Genomic DNA, 22,326 nt, shown 5'->3' on the forward strand with positions numbered 1-22,326 from the left:
TAAATATTTCAGCTCTGGAATTCAATTGACAGCAGTGTTGTCTTTTTAAACTCTGACCAGAGCTGCTTATTCCAGGCATACTGCTTTGATTAAATGGGGGAAACAGTTTTGTGCTGTGCAGGTCAAAAACAAATATATTTGCTGGAAACCCTAATTTAGCTACACGCTGGCTGGTGTCGACTGCGCATGTTTGCATGGGTGCATTGTTCAGTAAGCACATAAGATAATCAAACGCAGCAGTGAACTCATGTCTCTTTGGATTGATAGTGACTCAAGTCGAGCATGTACATTGCATTCTGTAGGACTTTGGAGGCTTGCTTTGCATAGTAGTGTAAAATATTCGCATGTGGCTTTTGACACAAAACATGAACGTCAAGCAGAAAAGTGAGTCAGTCATTTATGTGGTTTACAAAAGTGTTGGCAATTTCATTGGTTAAGGAGTCAGTGTTTGGCAGGAGGCGTGCAGTTTTAACAACTAATGGACTTATTTTTCTCACAGCATCGCAATTTTACAGCCTGTGTAAAACACACATGCACACACATTTCTTTTAGTAACCCAGAAATATAGTTGCGCAAATTAAAAACAGGAATGTTAGGGTGTCTTTAATTCAATAAAATACACATGTAAAGGAAATGCTACAAAGTACCTCTTTATCTAAAAGTATTATCCTTCTTCTGGTGATAAGCGCCATTGGACACAAATAGACACAGCTGGAAATATAGCTAAAGAGTTTTACTCTCCACAGTTGTTTACACAATCAAGTTTTTTTGTGGGCCGTGATAAGGTGCCTGGATATCCTGTGGTCTTTGCCTAGTTAATGTGTACGGACCGCACACTGGCTCTGCTTTCACTGAGTTATTACGTCGAGTGTAATTTGAAACAATTACAAAAACACTGGCCCACTTGTTACAACACTCATTTTCCCTCACATATACAAACCACAGATTCAATAGCTTTACATGTTTTTCAATCACACCCAGTGGAGCAGTGTTCAGTGTGAAAAAGTATAGCATTTCATCCTAGCTCGCATGGTATGGGATAATCTTTCACATTTTGCCTGGGGTTTGTTTTGCTATTTCAGCAGAAACTTGTGCAAGCCATGTGAATTACCATAGGAAAAGACGATAAAAATACCAAATGATATTGTATCAGATGTAAATGAATAAACTATTTGAATAATCAGGGCAAATAATTTGTTATCTGTGATAATAAATGGTGTTTATTGTCCTGTATTCTCTGAGATGCATTGCAGAGATAACAGCTTTAAACACATAAGCAGGAGAGAGATACTGTAACGCTGCCTGGAATGAGGGATTTTGGCCTTCACAATAAGCTATTAAAAGCAATTTTCAGCTCTAATCATATCAGCAAACTTTGAATTAAAAGGCGAATGTAAAGTTTTAGGACAGGTCAGTAGCAGATTGTGCTCATGTGCAGCTCGGATTCTAGGGAGCCACGACTTATCTTATTTGTTTTGACACATTTCTCACAGTTTTTTTTCACACATTCTGTTTTGCAGGCCCTGCCATTGTTCAGAGATCAGGGTCAACCAGTGATGATCTTTTGCAGTTTGTGGAGATGGACACCTTTGGCAGTGTGAGTACAGTTTCACTTCTGGCCCTCATAACAGTGTAGCTGAGCACAAGGAGGTCAGGCCTTGTACCTCCATCTCCCTCTCTCTCTGAAGGTGCTGGTGCAGCCTGACCATTGACATTTAGCATTCCTCTGCGCTGCCTCTGGGTTCTCAATGGGGGATTGAGGGGGTGCAGAGGCCAGTGCCTGGTTCTCAAGGGTAAAAACAAAAAGGCTCTTGAAAATCCCAAGGAGTTCCCATGATCCTCGGAAAGACCTTGATCCGACCTGTGTTAGATTTCCATTCCATGGATTAGGGCACACAAAAAGTACATATTTGGCTGATTTATTTTGTCTCCTGCCTTGGATTTTGGACAGTGAATTGCAATGTCTTGCTAACTGGCATTAACACATTTGCCATGGTGATTTGGCAAAAATAAGAATTTGCAGATACTCGACACTTTGTGTTTTTATAATCATTTAGCATTCATTGCCTTCACTGACATTTCGAAGTCAGTGCAAACGCTTGTAGTGACATTTTATGGTGGAAAGTTTTCAAAGTCATTTTTCAAGGTTTTTTTCCAGTAACATACATAATCTGTTAGCATCAAAGGAGCACACATGCATAAATAATTGACTAATTCACTTAAAGGGGGCCAGCGTAGATTAATTAAGCTTGAATACTAATTATGTTTTCTGTCTACACTAACTGACGCGGTTGTTGTTTAGAAGAAACTGTTTGGTGGGTCACAATTACCGTGCACGTATAAGGCTGCTCTATAAATTAAGATGGTTTCACATTTTAGGGGCGGCTTTGCATGCCTTTAAAACAAAATGCTAATGTTATCTTTAGTGATTTAAATAAAGATGCTTTGTAGATTTTTTCATTATTCTTATGACATTTTACTGATAGCCATTTTCATTATGTTGATAGATACAAAGAGACTTCCTAAACATAAAAAAGCTCAACTTTCATGCCTTTATTGATTTGGCAAGGCATTCAGAGTCATCTTTCTCACACCTGTGTATCATTTTATTGCACCCCATTACGATGTATATATACACACATATATTTATATTAATGTCAGGTTATTTTATTTGCTTGCCAATATGTGGATCATTCCCTCACATTCAAATGGCACTAAAGACCGTAGAAAACAGAATAACCTGAAAACAAACACAATCCTGGAATTTTTAAGTGCAGGTCAGAACTCAAGGAAGAAACAGACCACATGCACACATCTTTGTAAAGCTTTAAAAACTCTTGTCATTTCCAGAAACACTCCTGTCCATGACTCCCATGCCTATAGTGCACAGGGTGCTTGTCTGGAAGTAGCTCAGTGAAGACGAGGATTTGCTGTCTACTCTCCCCTGGCAAGCAGCGCACACAGGGACAGAGGAAGACAGCTTAAAGCTGGGGCCTTGTTTACAGCTGTGTGGGGAAGAAAACAGGCAGACGTAAATGAGGGTTGACGGTTTCATGAAGCACAATTGGTTGATGGCAGATTCAATGTGACTGGGCTGAACTGGGCGATGATCCGTACAGTATGCAAAATTCACTTTCTAGCTGGTCTGTGCCCACCAGCCCCTAGCAGCGAGCGGTCTTCCCCAAGCCCTTCTAGCTATGCCTTTGAATGCAACAAGAACTGAACAAGGCATTGTTGTGCTCAATTCCTTTTGACAACAATCACATTTAAAATGAAAGAAAGGGAAAAAGAAAAAGTCATGTATTTTTTTGTCACCAGTTCTAAATGATTTTTTTCCCATGTTGACTGCAGAGTAAGCATTTTGTGTGCTTCACAGTGAAATGAGGAGGAGTGGGTGGATTTAAGGGGGCATGTGGAGATGCCTTCAGATGACATGAGAATGAAGTCAGAGGCTATTGCATTGTCCTGCTTTATGTATGTCTGTTGTAATAGATCCAAAATTCTTGGCACGTGACTTCGGTGCAGGACCATAAATTTAGCATATTTATGTGCAACGTTATGAGAAAATTAAAAGAAAATGTAGCCTGCACTGGGCAGCTTTACACTGCTGCTGTCACACAGTGTACCAAACAGTCATTTCTGCCTCTAAACATCCAGTTTGTTTCATGAACCTCTATGACACTTTTTTTCCTCAAGATTAAATTGTTGTTATCGTTTTAGAAGTGCAACATCTGCATGTTCCATCCAGTTATGGCGCATTAAACAACAGTCCTTGTGTGGATTGAGGATGCTGTCAATGTCAGTGGGGTCTCGGGAACGTGTTTAGAACCAAGCATTTTTCTTAGCTCTCTAGGCAGAGAGGCTCACATGGCAGTGTGTGTGAATTAGATTCTTAGTGACAATGACCCAAAGCTGTAAGCCTGCGGTGTGTGTACTGTAACTCCTGTCTTCTTTTCCTTGTGTGTTTGCTAGGGCTATTTATACTTGGAAAAATGCATTCATAGCAATCAGGGTACTTATTGACATTTGCAGGATATGGAGCTAATTCACTTTGCATAGTGAGAAACACCGACACTTTCAGAGACGAATGCAAAACTGACAGATTTCAAAATTGCACAAGGGTCAAAACGAAAAGAAAAACAAAAAAAACATTACAGAACTTTTAAAGAAACAGAGTCCCATGTAAGATGCTTAAACTGTTATTACTCATGTTACACTGCAGTGTCTGTATTATGTGCATGCATTAAAGACAGCTATACATTATGACTAGATAATAGGTCTCGATAATTCTGTAGAGCAATTAGTGAGATAAACAAAATGAATTTGTTTAGCCTAAGATAAAACTTAATGGGATTTCTCCTTTGATGTTCCTACATCTGTCCAAAGTGCCTGTAATTCTAAAGGCAGCGACACTGATTTGGGAAACAAAAATACGTTGTCCTTCTGCATTGTTCTAACTTAATGAAGCAAAAATATTTATTTCCACATTATGCATTGCTAAATGACTGAACAACATTGTTATACTATCAAGTAAAAATATAATTTACAGCAGAGGGATATTATTACAAATTTAGTCATTAGGATTTGCAGAATAGGCTGTTAGCTTTCAATAACGCTCTAAATTTTAATAACATATAATGAATGTAAATGCCATGTAGCTTATTTAAACGACTGCTTTAGTTTACAAGACAATATTGTTTAAGTGTCCTAGTGTAATACAAAGCAAATGACGTTTTTTTTTTTTTATTAGCAAAATTGTCAGATTAATCTTCTCATAATTGTTACAGAGAGTTTCATAATCTACACATGCACCCAAACAATATTGCAGTTTTGTAGAAAGTTGTGGAAAGTGTTTAATGAAGCTAAAAAAGAAAAAGGAAGGGCATAAGAAAAACACAGGGAGACAATCACCACCAATGCCAAATTTGTCTCTCATCTTTGGTACTACACAGTATGTACAACTCAGAGAAAATGATTGGTACCCAGTCGAAAAGAAAATGGTTTTTAAATAAGTTACAATTAGATAAGCATTAATCTCAGTGGTATAAATGAATGTCTTGCTGTAGGGCTTGTTGAATGTAAAAACAGATTTACAAAAACTCCTCTTACCAGATTGGTCTGGAAGTAGTCCTCCGCTATTTTAATTGCTCTGTCATTTAGAGTTGAAATAAGCCCCCCCACCCATTCTGCCCCCTTGATTTTTGCCTTTGAAATTAAATATTGTATACAAATACATGCTGTTCATGGGCATGAGCACAGTTCATCACCGAAATCTGCATAAAATGATGCTTAAAAAGCTCCATACGCTTTGAGCAACGAAGCTCTTTTATATGGTGCATTCTTATGTAAACATATCAATAACAAAAACAACTACTTATGCCTTTTACCTCAGCTTTCTTATTGTTCTTGCTTGTCCACAGAAATGAGAGAAATGTGGGAGTGCAGAGTTTGTTCCACATAGTCTTGATTTCAAAGAAAACCCATAGTTGCTTCTTTACATTCCTTTTTCTTTTTCTTTCCATTTCATGCAAGTAAAGACCACCTACAAGCCCAGTCAAAATAGTGTTGACTTTGCATGCTTATAGATACATACACACACATGTATGTTTATAGATAGATATATTCTAGATGTGCTGCACTGCAATATATTTGTATTTTTAACGTCTTTGCGCTTAAATCGTGTATGAAAAGTCTCCAGGCTTTACTAAATACAAGGGACCTGGCGTGGTGTTATTAAATACAATTTTTCTCTCTCCTTCGAGACTTTTTAGGTTGAGCTCATGTGAATGGAAGTAATGAGAAGTGTGCTGGGATTTCCATACTCATTTGCACACCGCGTCTGTGTACTCTCCTGCAGCTTGTGCAAAAATACATAATTTTCCAGGAGAGAGTGTTGTTGCCCATTCATTTTAGAAACAAGGAGGAAGTATTTTAATGTGACCTTCATTACACATTCATGTCAACTTTTCTTATCTATTTATGATTAAATTCTTTTCCACTCCTGTTGTTCAATTAGTGCTTGACCTCTTTAGCGGCGATGTAAATTAAATGACATTTCAGTGTCGTCCCATATTTAAAATACTGCGTTAGTTGCGGATCATAAATGATGATCTTCATTCTGCAGCTAATTTATTCATTTAACAATTTCCCTCCAGAAGTTACAGCAGAAGGCTCTGCAGCAACCTAAGCAGAAGAAATCCAAGTCGGCTGAATTTCTGATGGGTGAGTCCTGCTTGATGAGTTATTGCTCATAATTTGTGTAAGGATTAATTAACTAATTACAGACAAATGGCTTTGGGCTAAATTTTGCTCTTGCTTGTCAGGGCGCAATTTGTAATTATTTTAATCATTTCTTCTTCTTCTCTTTTTTTCTCCTCCTCCTGCAAGATTCTGATTTAATTTTAACCTAATTGTGTTTTAGTATCATTCGAGGAGGATGCGCTTAAACATTTTGGGGCAGAGAAATCACCAATAGAATTTTGTTGTTCAAAAATATGCTTTGTTTTTTTTTTGTTTTTTTTAATGAATCACTTTGACCTAACTGTTTTGTGTTGGTTCTTCATGTCGCTGTGTCTTTTCATTTATGTTTCTGCTTATTTTGTCAGGGAGAGAAGAGAGAGCTACTGTGGTGGGCATAGAAAACCCAGCCTTCGATGAAGGAAGAAGCACCGAGCTTTCCATTCCTTCGGTTTGGCTGGGGAGAGAAATTCGAGGTGACAGGCCAGATAGCACCCTTGCAGCTCACCAAAAAAAAATGGAGCTGCAAGCCCCTGCCAAAGAAAGAGGTGAAGCTTCATTCTTCATTAGCCTCAAATTTGTTGACAGTAGATGTGTTCCTGATCTAACCTTTCTCTCACTCCCTCTTTCCTTCTCTCTCTCTCTCTCCATTTGGGGGGCCCTTGGTCCCTGCATTCCAAAGCAAGCTTGTCCTAACAAGCAACCCTCGTATAACTTCTTCCTCCGCTGGAGAACGCTACAGTAGTGGGTGTTCTATCTCTATCTAGAAGTACCCTCGACACAATCAGCCTTGACTCCCACTCTCGGCTACATGCCTTGTGGTGGGCTGGAGTCATGGGAGAGTGCATTTACATACGCTACTACGCTACCAAGCCGATCCGCTGTCTGTGTGGTGTACTCACAACGCCCCCGAAACACGGCTTAAGGCCAATCAGGCATACAAATATGCCCCCTTATAATTCAGTATGTCAGGGAGAACTCTTGAGGAATGGGATGGTAAATTAGGATGCGTTCGAGGTTGTGAGCGTGCCAGTTTTCTCAGGGATGAGTCACATGTTAGATTCTTGATTTAATGTGGTTTATTTTGCTTTTGCTGTGTATGGCTAGTAATTATTATCAATATTGTCATGATTTTTTTTTTTAATGCACAAGAGGTAGAATTACACTTGTGAGAAAAATAATTAATTTAAAGTGAAAGAGCATTCATCTTTCTCTTTGTCTTTCACCCTCATGTCATGTGTATTTTGGTGTGAATTAAAGACACAAAGTGTCTAGTTTGAAGATATATGAGTAATGTCAGATTACAAATTTCTCTGCAGTCTCTCTTTCTTTTGATCATGTCCCAGATGAAAGACTGGGGAGATGTTTTGACTACCCGTAAGTAACATTGGAACTGGACGAGGGGATCCGTTGTTGTTATGTTTACTGAGAAGAAATTACATTGCTTACTGCTTTATATAGACTGTCAATAAGTTAACCGTTTTCTGGTTGTGTTTACATTGTGGAAAGTGAACAGTGAACTGCATTAAGTACAATTCTGTTCATATATTTTGGGGGCATTTTGAATTACTGGTAATGCCCATTGTTACATGGCACGTTATTGTTATGTCTGTATGTGTGTATATATATGTAAATACATGTATATAATATAAATATATGTATATAATTAGCATAGCACACACAAGCATTACACAAAGAAGCTGTAAATCATTAAGCATCTTTGATGTTCAGTGAGTGTGATTACGCATACCAGCTCTATGACTTGCGTGCCTTCATTGGAGGATCCAAAAGCAGATTGTTCCATGTTTGTGACACTTTGGCCTTTGCCAGAATCTTTCATTATCTCTCAGTCTCTGTTAACAGTATCTCTGGCAGCCAAGAAGTGCTAGTTACTGATATTGTGCATGTAAGAACAGATAATTGAAATTTTCATTAGAGAGATGAATTGGAGGGCAGCCAGACTATTTAGGTAAATCACAGCTATGATTCAAAAGGCGATTCACGAAGCTACTACCATTATGCAAATTTGTATTTGAAAAAAGGGTTTCATAACCTCAGAGCTATTTGCGGAGAAATTGTTCAAACTCTCTGTTAACAATGTAGAGGGATTTAACATGTGAATTTCACAGTCAATTTATGGCGCCATTGAAGAGTCATACGGCTGCTCCCCGTTTAATAAGTATTTCAGTCTGAGTGTTTGACTTAGAGTATGGACAGAGTGTGAAAACCTCATGCAGATATTTCACACGAACACGGAAGAATCCCTGTGAACTTTTTGGGTAGTAGCCTAGTGGGCCAGTGGTAGTCCTATGCAAACACACTTACTCACATTTTTATGCATCCAAGTGTCGATACCCTCAGACGTCTATAAAGGCAGTCCTTGTGTGGAATATATAACAAGATTTAATGCACCATGCATTTTTTTGCCCCACAACCTGAGAAATACAAGTAAAGCAATTTAGATTGGAGTGAAATATTCAAGGCTTGTAATGAGAATGATTTGGGGTTAAGAAAGCTGCTTGGTGGGGTGTACCCTTAATAGAAAGAGCCCCGGAGCCATTCGATTCCCATAAACTCTGTGGAGCAGACTTGATACCCATAGGTCAGTGATTGCTAATAAGAAGTCAATGAGACATGGGCTCAGGTTATTTTCCTTTGGATCTGCTCCTCCAAACTTGCCTGGTCCTTTAGGCCGCTGACCTCAGAGTATTTAGAAGGTATTGTCTTTGAAATTCCAGGTACTTTTGGGCTTGTAGACTTTCTCATTAGTTCCTTTTGAACACGGCAAACATATGGCAGTCGTATTTAAGAGATTGCCTGCCGTGACCTTTTGCAGCATGCTAATTAGGCCCCAGAGCACCGCGGGCCGTGGTGAGGTGCACTGAGAAGCCCAGCAGTCTCTTTCCCAGTTCTCCCTCTCTGCCTCTGAACTCATGTCTCATCTTGGCTCTGCCTTATCTGGTAGCAGCCGCTGCCACTGCCCTTCGACTGTGTGGGTTTCAAAATTAACATTTTGCTTCATGTGCTTCTAATAACCACTAACCTGAACCTGTACAACTCCCCTCTCCCTTCCACTAACCCCCTACCCCCCACCCCCACTATCAACTCTCAGCCCCTCTTCCTCTCATTCACTCTCCCCTCGCACTTTCCACAGGAAATGAGCGCGCCCAAAATTACTTTGACCCGACGTCGGCAGAGCAGACAGACCCAAGGCATTGCGGGATGGCTGGGGTCAGCGCTGAAGATGAGCTGGAATTAAGTATGCCATTCTCTGTCATAATGGTTCTCCTCGGTTCATTAAAGAGGGGTGAGAGAGATCACTGGTAGCAGGCCGCCATTTGTGATGGCAGGACAGTCTATGTAAATACACCAAGTGATGGCATCACTAGATTGGCTACCCAACTCGTTGTCATTGATGAAGGTCACGTATCATTGGTCAGTTTTCATTCCACCGTGGCGTTTTCTCTCCCTTGTCAAATAGCCATATCAATAGTTTGCAGCCCCCTCCTAAAGTAGGCCTATTAAAAGCGAGCTCTTGGGAGCCAAGTAATATGCATGTTATAATGAAACCTGGCTATTAATGGAGAAGCTATTTCACCTGTATCTTTTGGATATTACTGCCGTGTAATATCAAAGGATTCACCAAATCAAATCTCATCACATGATGACAGGCCGGCTAACAGGCACGTTAATGCTCCTATTTCATTACCCCTCTACATACACTTGATTTTCACCCTTTTCCAGCCAAGGCTAATATCGCTGGTTTGCATGTTAAGATGTTGTTTAGATTGACTTGTCTGATAAGTAGAAAGTAATTCTGAGGCACACAAATGCATGTCATTTTTAACAGTGTATCCAATTTATAATTGTTTTGATTTATAGCAATATTGAATTCTGATGAAAACAGACTGTATGAAAGGATGGCTGCACTGCTGGATGAGGATGATACCTTCATAGACATACCAGGTATGTATCTCCACATTACTGTACTCTTGTAAGCACATACACAAATTTGACAACTTTAGATTTAGTCAGTTTCTTACATTGCATCAGTTAAATTAGAAATTTAGTCCATTGGGATCACTATTCAATTGACAAGTCCTGATGCTACTTCCCTGTCCAGGTCATTCTGTAGCTGCTGGTTAATGTTGTGAAAGTTTAGTAGCACACATTAAGTTTATACACTTTAGAATATGTGTGTTTTAATTTGCATAGTGATCTATCTATAGAAACTTTGTTTAAATTTAGAAAGCCAAAGGAAATACAAAAATTTCCACTGAGTACCACAGTCTTTAGATTCAGTAAAGCTCAGTGATATCACAAACAAGCCAGACAAAAATAAGATGCTACATTTTCCACTAACACTGAATGCAGCAATGCAATAGAACAAAGAATAAACTCGAAATGGACCCTCACTAGTAGTCAGTGCTTTCCAAGCACAGCCATTGTCTCACAGTAGGCGTGTCTTTTCTCATTAGCTCAGTTTCATTTAAATATGTAGCCATCCAAGCAACATTGAGATGCTTTAAGCTTAGCATTGTTCTGGGTGAAGACAGTCGTACCAGATCCTGTTGACATGACGCACATCTTCCCTGTAATTCCAGCGCACAAGTGATGGGTTTAGGCCCGCTTCAACGTGGTAGAATTTAGCTGGCTCGTATTATTTGCCATTGTTCTGGATTTAGCTGTACCACTGAGATTAGCAGCCCCTTCCATTGTCTTGGAATGTTCATGAAATCCCACAGAGAAAGTAAAGAGGATCTTGGATTAACAGTTGCTCCATGCAATAGGCTGAGAGACAGAGAAGGAAGGAAGCAGAGACAGGAAAAGAGAGAGCGCTTGTACTTGGAGTCCAACAGTGGCGACTGCCAGTTAGCACTTCACTGAGCTACAATAGACTTCAAGACAATCACCTTATGCAGTTGTATAGATGCCTCCCACCGGTGTAGGCTGCAAGTCGTCTCTGCAGCTGTAGAACCGGCTCGGAGTATATCACCACTGATCCTGACATTTTGTGACTGCTTCTCAGGGTTTTGTTTTTGCTTTTACAGCCTGCCACAAAGCACTATACACATTTCACAAGAGAAAGCATGAATAAGACAAGGTATTAATGAAATGGACAGTGGCCAGTGCTGTAGATGTGTTTTATTTTTTCAGAAAAAAAAATTCCTGGAAAATCCCTGTCTGTCTGTATAAGATCTTCAGTTATTCCTTTTTATCTTGATAAATTCCTTTGCTTTGGCGTGCAGATGAAAGACCACTAAACTGGCATTCTATTCATTCTAGTTTTCTGTAAGGCTTTAGGCATTGATATCAGCCTCTATATGAAAAGCATTAGGCAGTGATAACAGCTTTGGCTTTTACATCATATTGGACTGCACACGTTGAATACGCAGATTCTCAAAGAAAACCTCATGCTTTCAACCAATGGCAGTACAGTGGAACTGAAAAGACACACGGAGAGCATGTTAGCTACTGTAGATGGTGCTTTTCTGCATTCAGTAATGAATTCTAGGTTACTAACTTGAAACAACTTCACATACTGTGTGTGTGGGCATGTCTGTAATGTGTTTGTAGTAGAGCAACATGCATAAATATGTTATATGTTCTGTCAATTGCTTCCATAGAAACACTTTAGAAATGTGTATTCTGTTTGGCAGCATATATATGGTGAAAAAATATTCAGAATATCGAACATTCACCCTTAAGCTACATTTGCTGAAAAAATATTTATGTCATTATAAAATTACGGGGTGGATTTTGTGTAATTTTGAGACAGTTATTGGTAAGAGACGTTTCCAGTTAAAAAAAAAAACAACAAAAACAACACAGATTTTTCCCAAATAAACAACCCTGATCCTTCCTAATGCGGTCCTTACAGAAAGTCTCAGTTTAGAATATTCTCTGGTCAAGTGTGTGTGTGTGAGTGTGTGTGTGTGTGTGTGTGTGTGTGTGTGTGTGTGTAAATATGATACTGTGCTTTTGTGTGCGCAGCACTTTCCGTACATCACTGTCCACTTTCATAATGTCTGCATAAACACACACATCTCTGTCAGTATGTGTCTGTTTCTGGATGTGTTAAGTATGCTCATCCATCAGTATGTGAATGCATGTGCGGATGTTTATGAGTGCAGATTCATTTCTGTGTGTGTGTGTGTTTGGCTGTGCGTGTGTGTGTATCTGTGCATGCCCACTGATGCGTATCTCTGCAGGTACGCTGCAAGCCTCCAGGGATGAGGAGGTGTTGGAGGTGAAGGCGGGTGATCTGGTGCTTCAGCGGCGACTGCTGCTCCACAGTGGTGGTGATGCCTCGGGCTCCAGGCCCTCCCAGGCCCGTACCATTGCCAAAACCCAGGCTGAGGGGAGTGCTGGGCAGGGAGGAGAGGCTGGACTCGAAGCAGGGAGGATGGTAATGGGCAGAGAAAGCGCTGTAAAAAGTAATGCTATTCTTTCACTTGTTTTGACATTTGATTTCTTATGAAGACAGCCAATATGCTAGTATATTGTTATTGTAACAAAATGACACTATACTCTGTTACACATGCAATATAATAGAACAAAATGTATGATTGGTAGTAGAAAATGTATTTTCTTGGTGGATAAAACTATTAAATCAGTGTTAAAGCTACAGAGAAATCATGTTGAGACAATATTTTAATGCCACAGATTCTATTAGCGGATGGACCCAATATACATGACATAATATTAAAAGAATAATGCTGCAGGAACAATATATATTTTTTTTTTCAATATTGTAAGATTTTTGACGCCAGAGTATTATTTCTTGCAGTGAAGACAGCTGAGGAGGTGATCCCCCACTACGCCCAGCAGCTGAGGGAGCGTGTGCGGCCTGACATGATCACGCTTGGCAGCCTTTCACTGCAGCAGGTCAGGGCTACAAAGAGGAATATCTGTGTCATCATCCCATATTCACCAGCACATCAGCCATGTCCATTATGCTGTGTATCAGTGGCTGGGATAATGGACATGGAGTGTGTGCATGTGTGCACATACGTGTGTCTGTTTTTTTGTCTGTTCACATGCCTGTTTGTATTCTCTATGTGTGACTTACTCGGCTTACTAATTTTCTTTCTCTTTCTTGCCATGTTTGCTTCCTTTCTCTGTTTTTCCAAACCTTTTATATCTCATCCTCTACCTTTATGAAAATTTTGCATCTCATTTTTATGCCTGAATCTCTATTGAATGCACTCGTGTGAAATTTCTTATTGTACGACATGCATTCAAGGTATTTCAGAGGTTAGCTTACTCATTCATCCTCAGCTCAAAATTAGTGCATGGATTTAAACTCCATATTCTATGCCATATATGACACGCTCACACAATTAATTTATTTATGGAGAATGTTTTATTCTGCCTTTCAACTTTGTTGTGCATTATTATGCATATTTGTTTCCGACAGAAGCTGAATTTCCTTGGTTCTTTACCCATCTTACGGTCTTTTCAGAAAAAAATAGAGCATGACTACATTTTTCTTTCCCAACTGGGGAGTAGGGATTTTGTGAACTAGCATTAAGATCTGAGGCCTCTTTCAAAACAAGTGTTTGTATTCCAACAGTCAGGAGAGAAATGGGAGTGGATACAAGAACATCGAGTTTCCATTGTGTTTGCAAATCTAGATCGCGGAGAAACACAAACATTAACGCGTGTGTAAACAGAACGCAGAACTTCTATCCACTGTATTTTTAGTACTAATCTCATTTGAAAAGAGAATGGGAGTACCACATTACATGAATAGAGAGTATATGTAATTGGGGGCAAAAAAATGTTTAACAATGTCTCACTGTCACTTGGAAAGCACAGCAACAGTTGACTCATCTTCCCATACTGGATAATCATTGGCATCTACTGTGTACTGTATCAGTACTGGGATCAGCCTTATCTTATTCTACCATAATATGTATGCGCTCTCCTACTGTTTCCACACCCACCTCCCATTGAAAGCACATTATCCACCAGAGATTTCACATCTATTTTAAAAATAATAGCGTTTTTCTTCCTTCTCTATTCTGCCATACAAAGCCTCTACAGGGCGAGACGCTGTCACTTAGCAGTGTCAATGTGTCTGAATGGGGAGTGTGAATGTGCTGACTGAATGTAAAACTGGCAGAAATACTCATCAAACGCTACATGTCTTTAGGGTCTGGCTCAGTATCGATTGCCTGCAGATTGCATTACAGTTGCTCCTTGTGCTTAATTCTGCCATTATGGTGCACTGCACTCTTTCATAAAGCTGCATCCAAAGAAAGTGTGCATGTGTATTTACAAATATTTTTAGCAAGCGGCTCAGAAGGGACCCCTGAAGAGGAGTGAGTGGGCAAAGAGAAAAAAAAGACTAATGGCCCTCTTCACTGGCAATGTTAAGGTAAAGGCCTGTGTACTGTATATACACTGTAAGAGGGATGTTCTGCTTTTTAATTATAGCTATAACCGTACTTACGGTATTAACACAGTGCGGCTTATGGGCCATTTTACAAACGGAGAACATCGACCCAATCATATTTTCTCTCACTGTATTTGTCCATAACTTAGCTGACATATTCATAATTCTTAAGCACTTAGCTTCAAAAAATCTGCCGTAACTTATTTGCAGTGATGTGGCTTAAATTAAATAAACTGTCTTTTATCTGATAAATTTAATAATGAATAGCACATTAACTATGTTTCTTAACATATCCACTTTAATATTTCAAAGCAGCCCAATTCACAAAGAGACTGCGATGAGGCGGCGAGACCACAACCCAGGCTGAACACACTGCTCCACTGGTGAGTCCAGCCCATTTCATATTTCTTTCCGTATGTAAAATTGATGTCACATGACTGTAATCATTAATTGTGTGAAAAGCATTTGTATTCCCACTGACATTCGAGGAGGCATGTAATTTATATGTCCTCTGCATGGCTTCTCCTGTCGGCAGGCATTGCATTGTGGGTAGTGTGGCTCCAGGGCACAGAAATCTGTCCATGTCATTGGGCTTGGAGGTGCATCAGTTCTTGGTCCATCCACTTTAGACAGAGATCACACATCACATCTTGTAGCGAGAGCCCTGCAGGCAATCGGCTTAGCATGTTTAAGTTTTTAGTAATTATGGACTACCACGCTGGCTGACATGATAAAATCAAGAAACTACTGTACACATCAGTATCTTGTCTTGCGTTGGGTTGTTTTATGGGTGGGTGGTAGTCGGACACCAGCCCTGTCAGATGAATGTGGTTTGGAGTTTAGCAAGATGACCTCCTCTCGACAGCCTTGAACCCTGTAAATTCCTTCTGATATCAATGGTGGGTGGCTATTAGACATGGGAGACTTTCTATGCATCACCTAGGGCTACATCTGCCTGAAATTGAATGAGAAATTATTTCACTTTTTCTCTCCCTACGCCGATGAAAATAATATAAAAAAAAGAAATTTAAAAAAGGAGCGGAGACGTGGAGCTGACTTGTGGTTTTTGTAACAAATGTGTAATTCATTTGTTTCCACTGTTTCTGATTTAATGGAGGTTGAGTAATTGCATTAGGAAGCACATTGTGCCTTGTTGTGAACTGATGAAAGCACATGTAATACTTTTGATAGGCAAACAGAGAGGAGGGAGAGAAGGGGAGAAAGGAAAGAAAGATCCAGTGCCTGCCTTTGATGCGGAGCATTTATTTGCTGAATTATCCTTCCTTTTACAAGCATCTTATCCCCAGTCACAGGCAGGCCAGGGCCCCTGTGATATTGCTTTATTTTGAGGAATTAAGAGAGGTGGCGAGGAGACAGAGCGAAGCAACCGCTTATTACATTACCACTGATAAGATTGAAAGGCAGAGAAAGGCAGGGAGAGAGAGGGAGGAGGGGGGAGAAGGAAAGACTGAGAGAGAGAGAGAGACCCGGTGGAAAGTGTTTTGTTGTGGTGTTATTAGATTGAGCTGCTGTTGGCTACAGAGTGGAACAACAGAGGGTCCAAAATGCAGGTGGCTGTTAACAGGGTTAGCCTCTTGTGTACGTGTGTGTCATATACGTGTGTGTGTGTTTGTGTACGTAGCAGCAGAAACACTGAGAGCCTGTCACTCAGAGTGCTGGGGGAAGGCCAAGAAGAAGCGATAGCCAAATACAGCCAGATGACAGAGCTCCCACAATCCTCTTCTTCAGCATCACGGCCCCTGTGGCAGGTAAGATGTGGACCGAGAAACGCACCTTCGTGGGGAATGTAAGGCATGTAAACTGAACGTGATCCTGCCCTTCATTTCTAAGAGGGTGGTGTCACACGAGAAGATCCTGAGGTGTTTACAATTAATCCAAAAAAAAGGAGGAAAAAAAAAGGCAGTGTTGTTTGTTAAGAAACAGTCAAATGATGTAATTATGTGAAATCCTGTAATGAATGGGACCTGATACAGAATGGGAAATTTATATCCCTTATTTTCTAGTTTTTCAAATTCACTCCTACTGTATGCACACATGCCTACACAGAGGCACATGCAGGTTCTATACAACGCTGAGTAAAAAGGCTTCCCTATTATGGTAACTATGAAGCCACAGTATATTTATATAATATATAAAGAATTGGTTTTCTTGCTCTGTGTGGATGGTGTCTTTGGTTTGAAGAATCTAAGTGGGAGGAAATAGGAGTCTTTGGAGATGAAAAAGGGGGGAACAGAGGGAGAGAAATGAGAACCAAGTGGGAAAGAGAGAAGGGGACTGCAGCTTTAGCGGTAGCATCACCAGCTGTGGGAGGAGTGTGCTGTTGTGTTGCATCTGGGGATGAGGCTGCCATGCCACCGTGCTGGCTTAAAGATGTAATGAATCTTCAGTCGGGGGCTTTCCTTCCAGGGTGACAACTGGCTTTGAGGAAGGTTGTAAATGCAGGGGAGATTGTGGTATAATTCCTCAGACTGGCGTTTGTGCCCCCCAGTCACCATTCGATTATCTCCCAAATTGCTGTGTTTCACTGAGATAAAGATTTTTTATGGCTTGCTGACTTGAAACAACTAGCACAGGCAGAATAGGGGGCAAAGGAGGGAGAGGGAAAGAGAGAAAGAGAGAAAGCAATGGCCAAACCTGCCACGCATAGTAATTTCCTTTGGTAAATGACAAAATCTTTGTTTATATGACATTTCCCTAAAATTACTGCAGCGAGATGAATCTGAAATATAAAATGTCACATTTGGCATGCAAAACTATGAAAATATATTTCTGTGCAAAATTCATGGAGGCATTTAATTTAGAACGTGTTTAATAACTAAGGCAGCCTGCATCAGTAATCCTGCCCGGAGGTCCCAAAAAGATTGTCATATTTATTCTCTCCTTTCTTCACCCCCCTCCTTCATTCCGAAGCCAAAAAATTTTAAGGGTAAATGTTCATTGTTAATTAAGATTTACTAATTAAAATGAAAATAATTAACGAGAAAGCTTAATCTCTGAATATTAGCCCATACTTAGAAAGAAAGGAAGTTTTTGTATGTGGCATTTCCTGTCTCTATTAAGAGTGCATTTTGTGTGATCAGTCAATGTGCGGAAAGCCCTGAAAAGATTTTCAGCGAAAGGACGGCCGCTTGCCAGCAAAACCACGGAGGATCCCTCACTGGAGCCTTTGATCTCATCTGTAGGAGTGCTGTAATGTTATGGCACTTTAGGCACAACTCAGGCTTGGGGCAAACAAACCACCTCTGATATGGAAAATTGGCTCACTTCACGTTTTACCTTCGCCTTGCTGTCTTGACTGTCTCTTATGATGCCTGTGCAAGCATGTGGGCCAGATAATAACAATACTTCTTAAAGACACACATAGTACAAATTGGACACCGGTGTGACGTTATTATTTTTTATTTCTTTGCTTCTTTATTCTCCTTTCTTCTCCTCCTCCTCTCCCTTTCTAGTCTGCATGCATACATCTCTTTCCAGTGTGGGGGTTTGGAGGCCTTCATCACCTCCTCCCAAATGTGAGATGTGTGGGCTAAACCGCTTTGCCACCAATTATACTAATTTCACTTCTGCCTAAATTGTTTTGCTTGTTTTGATATGCAAAGATGCTCACAGTGGGGAGATTGAGGGGCATCACTGCAGGGCTCAGCACACACCTTCCCCCCTCACAGCCTGCCAGAGCAATGGGCATCGCCAGTCCATGCCTGGTGAATGTATGTGTGGTGAACAGACTCAGGTACAGACAACACTGTATACTGTAAAACAAACACTGGAATACAGTGTTTAAGTGTGCGTGTGAATGTGTGTGAGTGTGTAAGTACACACAGTAGCCCCTAAGTGCTACTATATCATTGATTGGAACTGAGGGCTTTAATTGCCAGACACTCAGAATTTGCCCTCGGGAACTGGTTAACATGGTGTAAATTTGAGCACATAAAATAAATAGAAATTAGAAGATACAACTTAGATAAATGCCTACACTTAGGATAGCATATTATAGGACATGAAATGATATGACAGTGCAATACAGTGCAGGATAGGACAGAAGAGGCCCAGTTGGTGAGTTAGTCTGGACCAATTCTTCACTATGTGTTGTTGAAAAGTTTTAATAGGATTGAGATAAAATCCAGATTATCCTGATCTCAGCAGATAGCTGGATTCAGGGTGGATTTAGGGAACAAAATGTAATAAAACTTTAAAATTGGTCAAATAAAAAACACAACATAAACATTTGTATAATGTAGAAAATTTAATTAATGTAACTATTACAGTGATAAGGAAGACACTGTAGACATTAAGCCACCAATTAGGCCTGTCAGTAGAGTACCAAAAATGCCTGTCAATATTTTAAAAAATATATAATTTGTCACTGTATATTATTAAATGTACATGTCATCAGGTGATGCATGTGTTTTTTAGCTTATAAAATCTGACCTCATCACAAATGAAAAACTATGAACATGTTTTATTTTAATAACTATTAAATGTTATATTTTCTGATTGAAAACACATGTTCAAAACTATCTGAACTGGTGAATCGTACGGGTTTTCTCAATTTATTTGTTGTGTGTCAGACAACAAGTTGGACTGCTTACAAGACACTGAAAATGGAAGGGGAAGTTTATATTGCTTCATTGTGCTGTTTTCTGTCACTTAAAGTGACCCCACGGTGGCTATTCTACCTGTTCTTCTTTATATAGCTAGTATTTTATATTATGATATGTAGTTTAATTTATGGAGCACTAGTAATCCAGATATTGTAATCCTGAAAAGTTGGTATCTGGATCAGAGTAATCTAATTCAATGTTGCTTTGAGAAAAAACAGTAAACAAGTAAGATGAAATACCTGATACTGGATAGCTAAACATGGGGTGTTTAAATCTGGATCATTCTGATTTTAAACAACTGGGCCCTGGTTTGGAAGGGGCAAGATGGAACAGTATAGAATATAATGTGACAGGATTGATTGGGAATGCTCTGTGGAGTAGTAATATGCTCACTATATTTCTGAAATATGTTCCACACAACTGAAAAATTTCCCTTGGTGTTGCAGTAGGATTAAAGCAGAGGAGTCACAGAAATGTCAAGAATCATCTTCTGGGGACTATAAATATCCGACTGCATGGCAACACTTAATTTTTCACCCTCACCTCTATTAGAGCATGGGGCTTACAGATCAGCTGAGCAAGTCAAACAGTGGACTAACTTTGCTTTTGAAGTTTGAGAAGATAAATGGTGACAGAGACCAAGTGGCACTGTTTAAACCAGACTGACTTTTCATTTCGTGCTGTTCAATAGATGCCATCGGGGACAAAAGGCTGAATATGTATTTACATTGTTCTCTGATTATGTTTCATAAAAAACTAAACTGTCTAGCCAGCTTAGTCTATTACTCATTCTAAGCCCTAAAACAAGGCACATGTCACCAAAGCAAACAAGCAAATAAACAACAAGTGGGCTGATGTAGCCTGAAGGTTAGTGGGATAATCTCGCTACCAGAAAGCTGGCATTTTTAAACCTCCATCTGAATGGGCAATCTAACTTCGATAACAAGGAATCCTGATGTGCCCTTGAGCAAGGCCTACAGGCCTTAGCCCCCAGTGGTTGTATGACGATCAGTAGATGGAAGCCTGTAGCTCTTTTGTGCTTCCATTAAATTTACAGTGGATTAAGATTTCACTATTAAGACTCCTTTACTTCACTTTGTGTTGAAGACATATTCTTTAGACACAATATTCCATAATAAAAAATGAAAACACATTTGAAGAAATTATCTGAAATTTTATGAAAGATTGAAGTTATTCAGCATGTTAGAAGTGTTCTTGGGATAAGTCTTTCGAACCTTTGCTCACCTGGATTTAGGAAGTTTATCATTTATCCTGACACATCTTGTCAACACTCTTTCAAACTGGATATGAAGTGTCTGTGAACTGCCACCTTTAGGTCTTTCCATAGGGGGTTTAAGTGTGGGCCTTAATTGGATCATTTAGAGATAGTCAGACGCTTGTCCTAAAGGAAGTTGTGTGCGACACTGTCTGTTTACTCTGGGTCATTCTTGTGCTCAAAGAGCCCGATCTCTGGTTGTGTGGACTTTGGAGGTTTTCTTGAAGGACCTCTTTGTATTTAGCTGCATTCATCCTTCCCTCAACAACTTTGAGCACAACCCCCATGGCATGATGCTGTCACCTCCATGACTTACTGTCTGGATGGTATTAGCAGGTTGATGAGCAGTGCATGGTGTTACAACCCAGTTTGACTTCCAGTTTGAAAGAGCAACAAATTCTGTGTAAAGAGGCAGGCGAGGAGGATAAGGACATTGACCGGACCCAAGGGAATCTTTAGTCTCAGATTTAAGTTTCATTTTCACTAGAAGTTTACTTTTGGTTTTCATAAGCCTTCTGGTTAGGTTTAGGCACCAAAAGCATGTGATTAGGTTTGGGATAATATTACACTTTGGACAACACTTTAACAAAAGTAACTACATGTTAGAAGCTCGGGTAAGTTTAGGCACCAAAATACTTGGTTAGGAGAAAAGTGACCAGACCGCTGCTGGTGTCCCTCAAACCACCAGTACTCATGGAAGGGAATAATGTTAGGGAGAGCAGGAAGGGCATAAAAAACTCAAGTCCAGGCAGTCAAGATGGATTTGAAAAGAAAAAAAGGACTTTATTTCAGTGGGCTACAGATATATTAAAAAAGACACCAATATGTTTCGATTGGCTCCTTCCTCACGGCTTAGGAAAAATGTTTTTTTTGTAAAGCACAACCCTTCGACAAGGAGCGACAGTATAACATTAAACACATGGCAAAGATATGAAAATTAGGAATGTATTTGTAATATGCTACAAACATAATCCGGCAGAAAAGACAATTCCCTTAGAACATAATTGAGAATGCAGTTGAGCTGTATTAGAACATAATGTAGTGGAGATATGATTAGGTGGTGAATTCTGCCCAAGAAGTTCACTTTTCTCCTCATCAGTCCAGGGAATATTTTTCTGCATATTCTCAAAGCACTTTATGCGTCCTTTTGCAAACTCGAAACAAGCATTTTTTAAAATCCTCAAAACCACAAATAAAGACAGAAAAAAATATTTAGAGGTATTATTTTTGCTTTCCTTACCTAGATAGTGGATGAAACAGCTTCAACTGCTGTCTATGGAGACGGCGCTGTGAAATAGGTGGAAGTACTGGAAAGTAACGGAATAACTCTATTTACATACACTATATTGCCAAAAGTATTTGCTCACCTGCCTTGACTCGCATACGAACTTAAGTGACATCCCATTCTTAATCAGTCCAGAGAGTTGAAGCTGTTATAGCTGCAAAGGATGGACCAGTGTCATATTATACATTGGTCCATCCTTTGCAGCTATAACAGCTTCAACTCTCTGGGAAGGCTGTCCACAAAGTTTAGGAGTGTGTTTATGGGAATTTTTGACCATTCTTCCAGAAGTGCATTTGTTAGACGAGAAGGCCTGGCTCTCAGTCTCTGCTCTAATTCATCCCAAAGGTGTTCTATTGGGTTGAGGTCAGGACTCTGTGCAGGCCAGTCAAATTGTTCCACACCAAACTCTCTCATCCATGTCTTTATGGACCTTGTTTTGTGCACTGGTACACCGTCATGCTGGAAGAGGAAGGGGCCATCTCCAAACTGTCCCCACAAAGTT

General features: G+C 39.9%; 1 protein-coding gene across 1 annotated transcript in view; it reads left to right on the top strand.

Moving 5' to 3' along the window:
• The first annotated feature begins 365 nt into the window (after positions 1 to 365).
• The window catches only part of ofcc1 (orofacial cleft 1 candidate 1), an 81,008-nt gene continuing 59,047 nt past the window's right edge, over positions 366 to 22,326 (top strand). Inside the window, exons 1-11 of the mRNA XM_008277967.1 lie at positions 366 to 384; positions 1,521 to 1,597; positions 6,156 to 6,226; positions 6,610 to 6,785; positions 9,392 to 9,496; positions 10,120 to 10,203; positions 12,450 to 12,674; positions 13,028 to 13,125; positions 14,534 to 14,620; positions 14,951 to 15,021; positions 16,281 to 16,407. Coding sequence (XP_008276189.1) covers positions 366 to 384; positions 1,521 to 1,597; positions 6,156 to 6,226; positions 6,610 to 6,785; positions 9,392 to 9,496; positions 10,120 to 10,203; positions 12,450 to 12,674; positions 13,028 to 13,125; positions 14,534 to 14,620; positions 14,951 to 15,021; positions 16,281 to 16,407 — 1,140 coding nt within the window. The remainder of the gene's footprint in view (positions 385 to 1,520; positions 1,598 to 6,155; positions 6,227 to 6,609; positions 6,786 to 9,391; positions 9,497 to 10,119; positions 10,204 to 12,449; positions 12,675 to 13,027; positions 13,126 to 14,533; positions 14,621 to 14,950; positions 15,022 to 16,280; positions 16,408 to 22,326) is intronic.

Source organism: Stegastes partitus, unplaced genomic scaffold, assembly GCF_000690725.1.
Source record: "Stegastes partitus isolate 25-593 unplaced genomic scaffold, Stegastes_partitus-1.0.2 Scaffold111, whole genome shotgun sequence".
In the NCBI taxonomy this organism is placed as follows: domain Eukaryota; kingdom Metazoa; phylum Chordata; class Actinopteri; family Pomacentridae; genus Stegastes; species Stegastes partitus.